This window comes from Scomber scombrus, chromosome 21 (genome assembly GCF_963691925.1).
Source record: "Scomber scombrus chromosome 21, fScoSco1.1, whole genome shotgun sequence".
Classification (NCBI taxonomy): domain Eukaryota; kingdom Metazoa; phylum Chordata; class Actinopteri; order Scombriformes; family Scombridae; genus Scomber; species Scomber scombrus.
The window spans coordinates 25,280,517-25,295,977 of record NC_084990.1 but is presented as its reverse complement, the minus strand read 5'-3'; the positions used below and the strand labels follow the sequence as shown (position 1 = coordinate 25,295,977).

General features: G+C 47.0%; 1 protein-coding gene across 1 annotated transcript; it reads right to left on the bottom strand.

The window, feature by feature from the left end:
- Window positions 1–690: 690 nt before the first annotated feature.
- Window positions 691–13,683, bottom strand: ptenb (phosphatase and tensin homolog B). Its single transcript, XM_062442868.1, has 9 exons — window positions 13,170–13,683; window positions 11,848–11,932; window positions 11,223–11,267; window positions 11,056–11,099; window positions 6,006–6,244; window positions 4,768–4,909; window positions 4,523–4,689; window positions 4,091–4,330; window positions 691–1,281 (listed from the first exon to the last, which is right to left on the bottom strand). The coding sequence occupies exons 1-9, from the start codon at window positions 13,246–13,248 to the stop codon at window positions 1,105–1,107; spliced, it is 1,218 nt and encodes a 405-aa protein (XP_062298852.1). The 5' UTR covers window positions 13,249–13,683; the 3' UTR covers window positions 691–1,104.
- Between the last annotated feature and the right edge of the window lie 1,778 nt (window positions 13,684–15,461).

The window sequence follows — 15,461 nt, the reverse complement described above, 5'->3', positions numbered from 1 at the left end:
TCTATTTTAAAAGCACAGATGTTTATATTTCTACTGTCAATTTATTCGTCTGAAATATGTAGCGCACCGCCGTCGGGTCCTGAGCCAGAGGTTTGGAAACTCTGAGCTGAACCTCATATGACATCTTTAAAAAAGACAGAAATCTACACAAACACTAAGTGTCATGGATGGACTGAGCTCGCCCAGAAACTGAAGCCCTCATGATTAAAAAGTGCAAACCCCACCCGCCCGGCGTGCCTGGCACATTAAAACAAGCACTCCTTCAGTGTGTGTGGAGGTGCGTTAGCTTACAGAGACGGATCACCTCTAACATGGTGCTGAAGGAATGCTCCCACTGTGTGTAGCTTGGTTGATGTTTAGCTTAATGATTGATAACTGGAGGAGATGATGAAGGCTGAAGACCTTCTGTGCAAAACTGAAGAGACACGGACAGAAAAGAAGGAGTGGATTTGTTCACAGTCGGGTTGAACTGTTGGTGTTTGATTGACAGAACTGCAGCAGATTGTGAATAATAACGTTGTCTTCTTCATGGTCACATTCAAAGATCAGGCTTCTCTTCTCTCTGTGTGTCCAGACCAGTTAAACCAGAACCAGAACCAGCACCGAGACCGGTCCGACCAGGGAGGAGCTCTTCATAATACTAATATATCAGTATGAGTTTATATTTATATGATTCATATTAATATATCAGTATGAGTTTGTTGGCACACAGAGAGAAGAGTCGACACTCTGACAAACGACTGGAGACTGAACAGCTGATACAAATAAAGATTGGTCTGCATATAGTTTAACGGGGTGGGGGGGGGGGGGGGGGGGGGGGGTTGTCCAACAAATGTCGGTGTAGTCACTGAAGAAGTCTACTTGTCTGTCAGTTTGTTTATATTCAAGTTTTACTCCTTTATTTTTTAATCCTCCTCTCTGTCCATTCATCTGTCTTACTGTCATCCATTAGCCCCGCCCCCTCACCACCACGTCATGTGATCATGTGATTGTCCAGCTGGGCAGCAGATTGGAGCGGGAGGGGGCGGAGTGAGTTCTGGTCCGTTGGTTCTACTCCCCCAGTCTGTGTTATGTACACACACAGGTCTGACACTCACGTCCGTGTCAAACTTTGGTGATCTGGTCGTCAAACGGCTCGTTCTCCGGGTCCGAGTCCGTCGTGTCGGAGTAGCGGTAGTGATCCGGTTCATTATCACTGACGTCCGGCGTCACCGAGGCCGACGTGCTGCTGGCGTCACAGTTGGCTCCTTCTTCCACCGTCTTAGTGAAGAACAGCTTCACCTGCAGCACACACAGTTTATTATCAATACCGATCAATACTGATCAATACTGATCAATACTGATCAATACTCTTCAATACTCTTCAATACTATTCAATACTCTTCAATACTGATCAATACTGATCAATACTCTTCAATACTGATCAATACTCTTCAATACTGATCAATACTCTTCAATACTCTTCAATACTCTTCAATACTGATCAATACTGATCAATAATGATCAATACTCTTCAATACTCTTCAATACTGATCAATACTCATCGATACTCATCAATACTGATCAATACTGATCAATAATGATCAATACTCTTCAATACTCTTCAATACTGATCAATACTCATCGATACTCATCAATACTGATCAATACTCTTCAATACTGATCAATACTGATCAATACTCATCGATACTCATCAATACTGATCGGCCCGTCAGCGTGGCAACATGACCAGAACCATAACGTTTGAGGGTTACTGACATCAGAGTGTGATTCATGTAAATATGTTTATGTGTAATGCTGTCGGAGGGTCAGGGTTAGGGTCAGGGTTAGGGTCAGGGTTAGGGTCAGGGTTAGGGTTAGGGTCAGGGTTAGGGTTAGGGTCAGGGTTAGGATCAGGGTTAGGGTCAGGGTTAGGGTTAGGGTCAGGGATAGGGTTAGGGTTAGGGTTAGGGTCAGGGTCAGGATCAGGGTTAGGGATAGGGTCAGGGTCAGGGATAGGGTCAGGGATAGGGTTAGGGTTAGGGTCAGGGTCAGGGATAGGATCAGGGTCAGGGATAGGGTTAGGGTCAGGGTCAGGGTTAGGGTCAGGGTCAGTTTTGGGTTATTGGTCGGCTGTGGATCAGCAGGTAGAGCGGGTCGTCCTCCAATTGGAAGATTGGCGGTTCGATTCCCTGCTCCTCCAGTCCACGCTTCCTTGAGCAAGATACTGAACCCCAGCGGTTGCTATGCCAACGGTGTATGACTGTGTATGAATGGTCAGTCTCTCTGCGTGGAAGCTCCTGCCATCAGTGTGTGAATGGGTGAATGTGACATGTAGTGTAAATAGCTTTGAGTGGTCAAAAAGACTATAAACACTATATGAGTCCTTTTACCATAATGATTATAACTGTTAGTAAGGAAGTCTTCCCAGCCGCTTGCTGCTACTCAGTTCTCTGCTGCTACACCCAGCACACCTCAATGAATGGTCAACAACACATTCACTCATTCACCACTCACTAACCCTAACCCTCCAATTAACTTAGTCTTTTCTTCCAGTTACCAGACTACCACGACATGAACAGACTGTAACCAGATTAAAGGACTTTACCAGACTACCACCACATGAACAGGCTGTAACCAGATTAAAGGACTACACCAGACTACCACCACATGAACAGACTGTAACCAGATTAAAGGACTTTACCAGACTACCACCACATGAACAGGCTGTAACCAGATTAAAGGACTTTACCAGACTACCACGACATGAACAGACTGTAACCAGATTAAAGGACTTTACCAGACTACCACCACATGAACATACTGTAACCAGATTAAAGGACTACACCAGACTACCACCACATGAACAGGCTGTAACCAGATTAAAGGACTACACCAGACTACCACCACATGAACAGGCTGTAACCAGATTAAAGGACTTTACCAGACTACCACCACATGAACAGACTGTAACCAGATTAAAGGACTTTACCAGACTACCACCACATGAACAGACTGTAACCAGATTAAAGGACTTTACCAGACTACCACGACATGAACAGACTGTAACCAGATTAAAGGACTACACCAGACTACCACCACATGAACAGACTGTAACCAGATTAAAGGACTACACCAGACTACCACCACATGAACAGACTGTAACCAGATTAAAGGACTACACCAGACTACCACCACATGAACAGGCTGTAACCAGATTAAAGGACTTTACCAGACTACCACCACACGAACAGACTGTAACCAGATTAAAGGACTTTACCAGACTACCACCACATGAACAGGCTGTAACCAGATTAAAGGACTTTACCAGACTACCACCACATGAACAGACTGTAACCAGATTAAATGACTTTACCAGACTACCACCACATGAACAGACTGTAACCAGATTAAAGGACTTTACCAGACTACCACCACACAAACAGACTGTAACCAGATTAAAGGACTTTACCAGACTACCACCACACGAACAGACTGTAACCAGATTAAAGGACTTTACCAGACTACCACCACACAAACAGACTGTAACCAGATTAAAGGACTTTACCAGACTACCACCACACAAACAGACTGTAACCAGATTAAAGGACTACACCAGACTACCACCACATGAACAGACTGTAACCAGATTAAAGGACTACACCAGACTACCACCACATGAACAGACTGTAACCAGATTAAAGGACTACACCAGACTACCACCACATGAACAGACTGTAACCAGATTAAAGGACTTTACCAGACTACCACCACATGAACAGGCTGTAACCAGATTAAAGGACTTTACCAGACTACCACCACATGAACAGGCTGTAACCAGATTAAAGGACTTTACCAGACTACCACCACATGAACAGGCTGTAACCAGATTAAAGGACTACACCAGACTACCACCACATGAACAGGCTGTAACCAGATTAAAGGACTACACCAGACTACCACCACATGAACAGACTGTAACCAGATTAAAGGACTACACCAGACTACCACCACATGAACAGGCTGTAACCAGATTAAAGGACTACACCAGACTACCACCACATGAACAGACTGTAACCAGATTAAGGGACTCTAAACATAAATGTTGTACCTTGAAGTTCGGGGAGAAGTTCCTGTTGGCCTTGTCTTTGTTGGCCTTGTCCAGGTCATTTTTGGTCAGAGTGAGAACCAGGTAATCCCTGTCGTTGGTTTCTCCTCCCGTCATCATCATGCCCTGCGTTCTGTCACACGCTTCCCGCAGCGTCCCAGCACTGCCGTTCTCCAGTTTATCCAAGTTCTCCTCCGGCCCCGGGATGAAGAAGGTGTTCACCCAGAAGTGGAACATCTTCTCCTGCAGAGAAGCAGAAACACAGTGAATCCCTGTTTGAGTTTAAATCAGGTCCAGGTTGATCCTGCAGGTTAGACCACGAGGAACCAACACAGATCTACCTTCATGGCTGCTGCCGCTCTCAGCTCAGAGCAAACAGCCGCTGTGTATCTGACCAAACAATCGGGTCTGATTAATGTGTTTCATCCTCCTCACCTTCTTCATCATCTTGTTCTGCTTGTGGAAGAACTCCACCTTGATGTCTCCGCAGACAGGAAGTGGCTGTGGGAACTCGAACAGCAACAGTTTGTCTTCCCGCCGGGTGTTTCCCGGGTTGGACGTGTGGATTTTCACCTTCAGCTGGTACACCACGAACTGAGGATCTGCAGCACAGAAACAAAACCACTGTGATGACAGTTCACTGACAGGACTGCTGTGAGAGGATCAGAGACGGATCTTACTGCAGTTGCCCCCGGTGAACATGGGGACGGTTTCAAACAGCATCTTATGGAAGAGCAGAGCCACAGGTTTGTACAGCAGCTGGTTCCTCAGCAGGAAGCTGTAGTAGATAACATAACGCCGCTGGCTGGGGATGGTCACGCCCTGAAAACACACACACACACACACACACACACACACACACACACACACACACACACACACACACACACACACACACACACACACACACACACACACACACACACACACACACACACACACACACACACACACACACACACACACACACACACACACACAGAGAGAGAGCAATCACACAGGTGTAAAAGGCGGTCCACACTGAGAACCATAACATCCTGTAACAGCTGTGTCTGCAGCTAATTATTGAAGTTAGTTAGTTAGTAACTGTAACCGTCAGTAACTGTAACCGTTAGTAACTGTAACCGTTAGTAACTGTAACTGTAACTGTCAGTAACTCTAACCGTTAGTAACTGTAAGTAACTGTAACCGTTAGTAACTGTAACTGTCAGTAACTCTAACCGTTAGTAACTGTAACTGTTAGTAACTGTAACCGTTAGTAACTGTAACCATTAGTAACTGTAAGTAACTGTAACCGTTAGTAACTGTAACTGTCAGTAACTCTAACCGTTAGTAACTGTAACTGTTAGTAACTGTAACCGTTAGTAACTGTAACCGTTAGTGACTGTAACCGTCAGTAACTGTAACCGTTAGTAACTGTAACCGTTAGTAACTGTAACCGTTAGTGACTGTAACCGTTAGTGACTGTAACTGTCAGTAACTCTAACCGTTAGTAACTGTAACCGTCAGTAACTGTAACCGTTAGTAACTGTAACTGTTAGTAACTGTAACCGTTAGTGACTGTAACCGTCAGTAACTGTAACCGTCAGTAACTGTAACCGTTAGTAACTGTAACCATTAGTAACTGTAACCGTTAGTAACTGTAACCGTTAGTGACTGTAACCGTCAGTAACTGTAACCGTCAGTAACTGTAACCGTTAGTAACTGTAACTGTCAGAAACTGTAACCGTTAGTAACTGTAACTGTCAGTAACTGTAACCGTTAGTAACTGTAACCGTTAGTAACTGTAACTGTCAGTAACTGTAACCGTTAGTAACTGTAACCGTCAGTAACTCTAACCGTTAGTAACTGTAACCGTCAGTAACTGTAACCGTTAGTAACTGTAACTGTCAGTAACTAATTATGAAGCCTGTGTTACCTTCTTGTCGCGGGTGCGGACCTCTCCGTAGAAGTCGAGCGCCTCCTGAGCTTCCTGGAACTTGCCGCGGTGCAGCAGGTAGGCGCAGATCATCACGCCGGTGCGACCTTTCCCCGCCTTGCAGTGGATGGCGGCCACGTGCTGCTCGTCTTCACTCAGCCACTGATCCAGGTCCTCGCAGAAGGGCTTGATGAGCTCCAGCTGGGGAGGGTTGTGGTCCTCAAACGGGTACTGAGCCACTGAGGACACATTCAAAGTCAACATGAAGTCACAGCCTGTAAACACCACTGATTACTGAGATAATGAACTGGTTTACTGCTGGATGTAAGGAGCTATACTGCTGGATGTATGGAGCTATACTGCTGGATGTATGGAGCTTTACTGCTGGATGTAAGGAGCTTTACTGCTGGATGTAAGGAGCTATACTGCTGGATGTAAGGAGCTATACTGCTGGATGTAAGGAGCTTTACTGCTGGATGTAAGGAGCTTTACTGCTGGATGTAAGGAGCTTTACTGCTGGATGTATGGAGCTATACTGCTGGATGTATGGAGCTATACTGCTGGATGTATGGAGCTATACTGCTGGATGTATGGAGCTTTACTGCTGGATGTAAGGAGCTTTACTGCTGGATGTATGGAGCTTTACTGCTGGATGTAAGGAGCTTTACTGCTGGATGTAAGGAGCTATACTGCTGGATGTAAGGAGCTATACTGCTGGATGTATGGAGCTTTACTGCTGGATGTATGGAGCTATACTGCTGGATGTAAGGAGCTATACTGCTGGATGTAAGGAGCTTTACTGCTGGATGTATGGAGCTATACTGCTGGATGTATGGAGCTATACTGCTGGATGTATGGAGCTATACTGCTGGATGTAAGGAGCTATACTGCTGGATGTATGGAGCTATACTGCTGGATGTACGGAGCTATACTGCTGGATGTATGGAGCTTTACTGCTGGATGTATGGAGCTATACTGCTGGATGTAAGGAGCTATACTGCTGGATGTAAGGAGCTTTACTGCTGGATGTAAGGAGCTATACTGCTGGATGTACGGAGCTATACTGCTGGATGTAAGGAGCTTTACTGCTGGATGTAAGGAGCTATACTGCTGGATGTAAGGAGCTATACTGCTGGATGTATGGAGCTTTACTGCTGGATGTAAGGAGCTATACTGCTGGATGTAAGGAGCTTTACTGCTGGATGTATGGAGCTATACTGCTGGATGTAAGGAGCTATACTGCTGGATGTATGGAGCTTTACTGCTGGATGTAAGGAGCTATACTGCTGGATGTAAGGAGCTATACTGCTGGATGTATGGAGCTTTACTGCTGGATGTATGGAGCTATACTGCTGGATGTACGGAGCTATACTGCTGGATGTAAGGAGCTTTACTGCTGGATGTATGGAGCTTTACTGCTGGATGTAAGGAGCTTTACTGCTGGATGTATGGAGCTATACTGCTGGATGTAAGGAGCTATACTGCTGGATGTAAGGAGCTTTACTGCTGGATGTAAGGAGCTTTACTGCTGGATGTATGGACCTATACTGCTGGATGTATGGAGCTATACTGCTGGATGTAAGGAGCTATACTGCTGGATGTAAGGAGCTATACTGCTGGATGTATGGAGCTTTACTGCTGGATGTATGGAGCTTTACTGCTGGATGTATGGAGCTATACTGCTGGATGTACGGAGCTATACTGCTGGATGTATGGAGCTTTACTGCTGGATGTAAGGAGCTTTACTGCTGGATGTATGGAGCTATACTGCTGGATGTAAGGAGCTATACTGCTGGATGTATGGAGCTATACTGCTGGATGTACGGAGCTATACTGCTGGATGTATGGAGCTATACTGCTGGATGTATGGAGCTTTACTGCTGGATGTAAGGAGCTTTACTGCTGGATGTATGGAGCTTTACTGCTGGATGTACGGAGCTATACTGCTGGATGTATGGAGCTTTACTGCTGGATGTAAGGAGATATACTGCTGGATGTATGGACCTATACTGATGGATGTATGGAGCTTTACTGCTGGATGTATGGAGCTTTACTGCTGGATGTATGGAGCTATACTGCTGGATGTATGGAGCTATACTGCTGGATGTATGGAGCTTTACTGCTGGATGTATGGAGCTATACTGCTGGATGTATGGAGCTATACTGCTGGATGTATGGAGCTTTACTGCTGGATGTACGGAGCTTTACTGCTGGATGTATGGAGCTATACTGCTGGATGTATGGAGCTATACTGCTGGATGTAAGGAGCTTTACTGCTGGATGTACGGAGCTATACTGCTGGATGTATGGAGCTATACTGCTGGATGTATGGAGCTTTACTGCTGGATGTATGGAGCTATACTGCTGGATGTATGGAGCTTTACTGCTGGATGTACGGACCTATACTGCTAGATGTATGGAGCTTTACTGCTGGATGTATGGAGCTATACTGCTGGATGTATGGAGCTTTACTGCTGGATGTATGGAGCTTTACTGCTGGATGTATGGAGCTATACTGCTGGATGTATGGAGCTATACTGCTGGATGTAAGGAGCTTTACTGCTGGATGTAAGGAGCTTTACTGCTGGATGTATGGAGCTATACTGCTGGATGTATGGAGCTATACTGCTGGATGTATGGAGCTATACTGCTGGATGTATGGAGCTTTACTGCTGGATGTATGGAGCTATACTGCTGGATGTATGGAGCTATACTGCTGGATGTATGGAGCTATACTGCTGGATGTAAGGAGCTATACTGCTGGATGTAAGGAGCTTTACTGCTGGATGTAAGGAGCTTTACTGCTGGATGTATGGAGCTTTACTGCTGGATGTAAGGAGCTTTACTGCTGGATGTAAGGAGCTATACTGCTGGATGTATGGAGCTATACTGCTGGATGTATGGAGCTATACTGCTGGATGTAAGGAGCTTTACTGCTGGATGTAAGGAGCTTTACTGCTGGATGTATGGAGCTATACTGCTGGATGTAAGGAGCTATACTGCTGGATGTATGGAGCTTTACTGCTGGATGTAAGGAGCTTTACTGCTGGATGTAAGGAGCTATACTGCTGGATGTAAGGAGCTTTACTGCTGGATGTATGGAGCTTTACTGCTGGATGTAAGGAGCTTTACTGCTGGATGTAAGGAGCTATACTGCTGGATGTATGGAGCTTTACTGCTGGATGTAAGGAGCTTTACTGCTGGATGTAAGGAGCTATACTGCTGGATGTATGGAGCTTTACTGCTGGATGTAAGGAGCTTTACTGGACATACTGATATCTACCGCATCAATAAATGACTCCAACATGTTTGTTACAGTTCGTGCAGCTCTGCTCACTTCCTGTTTACACAGGTATGAGTTTCAGGGGTGACAGGCTGCGTATATGGCTCTAACCACTCGAACACCTGCGCACCATAAACTTATTTCTGATACAATAAAGATAAACACAACACTAAGTTATCATTTATATATGGATAACTTTATGTATTATTCTGTCCTCTGCCATAACAACAAACATTTATTGTATATAAATTGCTGGGTTAGATCCATCCTCTGTCTCTTATCCGGGTCTCATCAGGCTGAGCAGTGAAACCCAGACCTCCTTCTCTCCAGCTACGCTCATCAGCTCCTCCTGGAGGATCCCAAGCTGTTCCCAGACCAGCAGAGATATGTAATCCCTCCAGTGTGTTCTGGGTCTCCTCCCAGTTGGACCTGGACCTCCTCTAAAGGGGGCGTCCAGGAGGATCCTGACCAGCAGCCCAAACCACCTCAGCTGGCTCCATGTGAAGGAGCAGCAGCTCTACTCCAAGCCTCCCCCGCATATCTGAACTCCTGACCCGATCTCTAAGAGCCCAGACCCTCTCTGCTTGGATCCAGCATCTCATTGTTTGGGTCACTACCCAAAGCTGGTGAGCAGAGGTGAGGGTTGGGAGGTAGACTGACTGCTACACTGAGAGCTTCACCTTCAGGAGAGGCTCTGATCCACCAGGACGCTCATCACTGCTGATGCTGCACCCATCCACCTGATGCTGCACCCATCCACCTGCATCACTGCTGCTGCTGCACCCATCCACCTGATGCTGCACCCATCCACCTGCATCACTGCTGCTGCTGCACCCATCCACCTGCATCACTGCTGCTGCTGCACCCATCCACCTGATGCTGCACCCATCCACCTGCATCACTGCTGCTGCTGCACCCATCCACCTGCATCACTGCTGCACCCATCCACCTGATGCTGCACCCATCCACCTGCATCACTGCTGATGCTGCACCCATTCACCTGCATCACTGCTGCACCCATCCACCTGATGCTGCACCCATCCACCTGATGCTGCACCCATCCACCTGATGCTGCACCCATCCACCTGCATCACTGCTGCACCCATCCACCTGATGCTGCACCCATCCACCTGATGCTGCACCCATCCACCTGATGCTGCACCCATCCACCTGCATCACTGCTGCACCCATCCACCTGATGCTGCACCCATCCACCTGCATCACTGCTGATGCTGCACCCATTCACCTGCATCACTGCTGCACCCATCCACCTGATGCTGCACCCATCCACCTGCATCACTGCTGATGCTGCACCCATCCACCTGCATCACTGCTGATGCTGCACCCATCCACCTGATGCTGCACCCATCCACCTGCATCACTGCTGCTGCTGCACCCATCCACCTGATGCTGCACCCATCCACCTGCATCACTGCTGATGCTGCACCCATCCACCTGCATCACTGCTGCACCCATCCACCTGATGCTGCACCCATCCACCTGCATCACTGCTGATGCTGCACCCATCCACCTGATGCTGCACCATCCACCTGATGCTGCACCCATCCACCTGCATCACTGCTGCTGCTGCACCCATCCACCTGTCAATCTCACACTGCATCTTACCCTAACTGGTACTTTAATTAATAAGTTAATGGTTATTATATAATCAGATAATGATGATAGAATTTAAAGCCTTGCTCATACAGTTCCAAACATTTGAAGACATTTGTAGACTTTTGAAGGACCTGCTGGGGCTCGTCTTACCTCGACAGCTGAACTTGGACGTGTCATAATGTCGCTCTGCACAGCTGTGAACACACAAGTCAAACTCCCTGTTAAACATCTGTATGGGGGGGGGGGGGGGGGGGGGGGGGGGGGGGCTGAACGATAAGATAAATAAACTCAGAATATAAATGTACAGGTTGACTCACAGGTTGTAGATCTTATAGTGATTCTTGTGCTTTGCATCTAAAAACCTGACAGAGAGAAAAAGAGCAGTTAAACATCTGTAAACTGCAGCGGGAGTCACATGACTGATCAATGATGGGACTGATCATTATAATCACACGATCAATCACTGTAATCACACGATCAATCACTGTAATCACACGATCAATCACTGTAATCACACGATCAATCAATGTAATCACTGTAATCACACGATCAATCACTGTAATCACTGTAATCACATGATCAATCACTGTAATCACACGATCAATCACTGTAATCACACGATCAATCACTGTAATCACACAATCAATCACTGTAATCAAACGATCAATCACTAATCACACGATCAATCACTGTAATCACTGTAATCACACGATCAATCACTAATCACACGATCAATCACTGTAATCACACGATCAATCACTGTAATCACTGTAATCACACGATCAATCACTGTAATCACAGGATCAATCACTGTAATCACACGATCAATCACTGTAATCACACGATCAATCACTGTAATCACATGATCAATCACTGTAATCACTCGATCAATCGTTAAGAGAAATATTGACGAGCAGATCCTGAGGAGGGGTCAGAGGTTACCTGACGACGTCATCGATGTTGTTGCGGTAGACGCCCTCCAGGCGCTCGGCGGGGAAGCCCATGGCGATGATGTTGGGGTAGATATCTGATCAGCTGTTCAGGATCAATAATCACACACCTGTCCCTGACCTCAGCAGAGTGATGTCACCTGTCTGTCAGAAGAGGAGTTACCATGGCAACCAGCCCCAAGGGTAGTGGGGGGTAATAAGGGTAGTGGGGGGTAGTAGGGGGTAATTGGAATAGTAGGGGGGTTAGTAGGGGGTAATAGGGATAGTAGGGTAGTGGGGGGTAGTAGGGGGCAATAGGGATATTAGGGGGGTAGTAGGGGGTAATTGGAATAGTAGGGTAGTGGGGGGTAATAGGGATATTAGGGGGGTAGTAGGGGGTAATTGGAATAGTAGGGGGGTTAGTAGGGTTAATGGGGGGGTAGTAGGGTGGTAATAGGGGTAGTAGGGTAGGTAGAAGGGTAGTAGGGGGGGTAGTAGGGATAGTAGGGTAGTACGGTAGTAGGGTGGGTAGTAGGAGTAGTGGGGGGTAGTAGTGGGGGCAGTAGGGATAGTGGGGGGGTAATAGGGGTAGTAGGGGGGGAATGGGGTAGTAGGGTAGTGTGGGGTAGTAGAGATAGTAGGGGGGGTAGTAGGGTAGTGGGGGGGTAGTAGGGGTAGTAGGGAGGGTAGTAGCGTAGTAGGGGGGTAGTAGCGTAGTTGGGGGGTAGTAGGGATAGTAGGGGGGGTAGTAGGGTAGTAGGGGGTAGTAGGGTAATGGGGGGGTAGTAGGGTAGTTGGGGGGTAGTAGGGTAGGGGGGGGTAGTACGGTAGTAGGGGGTAGTAGGGTAGTGGGGGGGTAGTAGGGTAGTTGGGGGGTAGTAGGGATAGTAGGGGGGGTAGTAGGGTAGTGGGGGGGTAGTAGGGTAGTAGGGGGGTAGTAGCGTAGTAGGGGGGTAGTAGCGTAGTTGGGGGGTAGTAGGGATAGTAGGGGGGGTAGTAGGGTAGGGGGGGGTAGTAGGGGTAGTAGGGGGGGTAGTAGGGATAGTGGGGGGGTAGTAGAGTAGTAGGGGGGTAGTAGGGATAGTAGGGGGGTAGTAGGGTAGTGGGGGGGTAGTAGGGATAGTAGGGTAGGGGGGGGTAGTAGGGGTAGTACGGTAGTAGGGGGGGTAGTACGGGGGGTAGTAGGGTAGTGGGGGGGTAGTAGGGATAGTAGGGGGGTAGTAGGGTAGTAGGGGGGTAGTAGGGGGGGCAATAACCCAGCAGCAGTTAAACCAACATGACGGAGTTGAACAGGCTAGGCGCTAGCATGCTAGCTGCTAGCTCAGGTAAGGATACAGGTGAGGTCCAGGTCGAAGCCGTCCTCCTGGTACCTGCGCTTGTTCCGGCTCACTATCTCTTTAATCAGCGCCGCCATTCTGGCTCTGACCGGAAGAGAAGAGAGCCAGCCGGTGCTCCGGGGACACAAGCTAACGTTAGCTGCGAGCTAACTGCTCCAGAGGCCGTTCTTCAGTTTAAAGGCAGAAAAATAAAATAATAAAATAATAAACCCTCCGGGGGGGCAATAACCTCCGAGGGGGTAGTAACCGTCCTCCTCTCCGCCTCCCGGTGGGCTGCGGAGGGGCCCGTGCTCCACCGGCCTGCTGGCTGGCAGGTATCCGGCCCTCGGAGCTGATTTCTGGGTCAGAACCAGGAGGCGTCCCGCTGCGGCCCGGTGGAGTCCAGGTCCGCCGCCCGGAGCCCAGCCGGTCCGGTGCAACTGTTCCCGGCCTCGGTGCAGCGGAGGCTCCGTGACTGGATGCAGGTACGGGGAGAGAGTCTCTCCGCGGCGGAGAACCGGAGAACCGGAGAACCGACACAATCAAGTTGGAGTCAGCGTCAGCGGACACTTCCGGCCGTTGCTTTCAAAACAAATGTCAGACGAAGGTTTTACTTCCGCTCTGATACGTAGAGCGGAATTAATAACTGATTCATATCTTAGAAATGATTATCTCACCTGTAGGACTTTATTCTGTATGTAACTTTACTCAAAGATCCAGTTTATGTAGTATTTTATTTATTTTATCCTGTTTTGTTTTATTTATAGATTATCAGATCAATACACACATCACGTCTTAATGATAATAAGAGACAGTTATTGTTGATATATATGAAAATGTTCTCTAAATTATGTACAATGAACCTTTATTTGTATTTACATTAGTGAACTTAAAGCTATATATATATAGCTATATCTATAAGCACCATGAGGTCTATCTATAAGCACCACGAGGTCTATCTATAAGCACCATGAGGTCTATCTATATGCACCATGACGTCTATCTATATGCACCATGAGGTCTATCTATATGCACCATGAGGTCTATCTATAAGCACCATGAGGTCTATCTATAAGCACCATGAGGTCTATCTATAAGCACCATGAGGTCTATCTATATGCACCATGAGGTCTATCTATATGCACCATGAGGTCTATCTATAAGCACCATGAGGTCTATCTATATGCACCATGAGGTCTATCTATATGCACCATGAGGTCTATCTATAAGCACCATGAGGTCTATCTATAAGCACCATGAGGTCTATCTATATGCACCACGAGGTCTATCTATATGCACCACGAGGTCTATCTATAAGCACCACGAGGTCTATCTATAAGCACCACGAGGTCTATCTATAAGCACCACGAGGTCTATCTATAAGCACCACGAGGTCTATCTATATGCACCACGAGGTCTATCTATAAGCACCACGAGGTCTATCTATATGCACCACGAGGTCTATCTATATGCACCATGAGGTCTATCTATAAGCACCATGAGGTCTATCTATAAGCACCATGAGGTCTATCTATATGCACCATGAGGTCTATCTATATGCACCATGAGGTCTATCTATATGCACCATGATGTCTATCTATATGCACCATGAGGTCTATCTATATGCACCATGAGGTCTATCTATAAGCACCATGAGGTCTGTCTATGCGCACCATGAGGTCTATCTATATGCACCATGAGGTCTATCTATAAGCACCATGAGGTCTACCATGAGGTCTATCTATATGCACCATGAGGTCTATCTATAAGCACCATGAGGTCTATCTATAAGCACCATGAGGTCTATCTATACGCACCATGAGGTCTATCTATAAGCACCATGAGGTCTACCATGAGGTCTATCTATATGCACCATGAGGTCTATCTATAAGCACCATGAGGTCTACCATGAGGTCTATCTATATGCACCATGAGGTCTATCATGAGGTCTATCTATAAGCACCATGAGGTCTATCTATATGCACCATGAGGTCTATCATGAGGTCTATCTATAAGCACCATGAGGTCTATCTATAAGCACCATGAGGTCTGTCTATGCGCACCATGAGGTATATCTATATGCACCATGAGGTATATCTATAAGCACCATGAGGTCTACCATGAGGTCTATCTATAAGCACCATGAGGTCTGTCTATGCGCACCATGAGGTCTATCTATATGCACCATGAGGTCTGTCTATGCGCACCATGAGGTCTATCTATAAGCACCATGAGGTCTGTCTATATGCACCATGAGGTCTGTCTATGCGCACCATGAGGTCTATCTATAAGCACCATGAGGTCTGTCTAT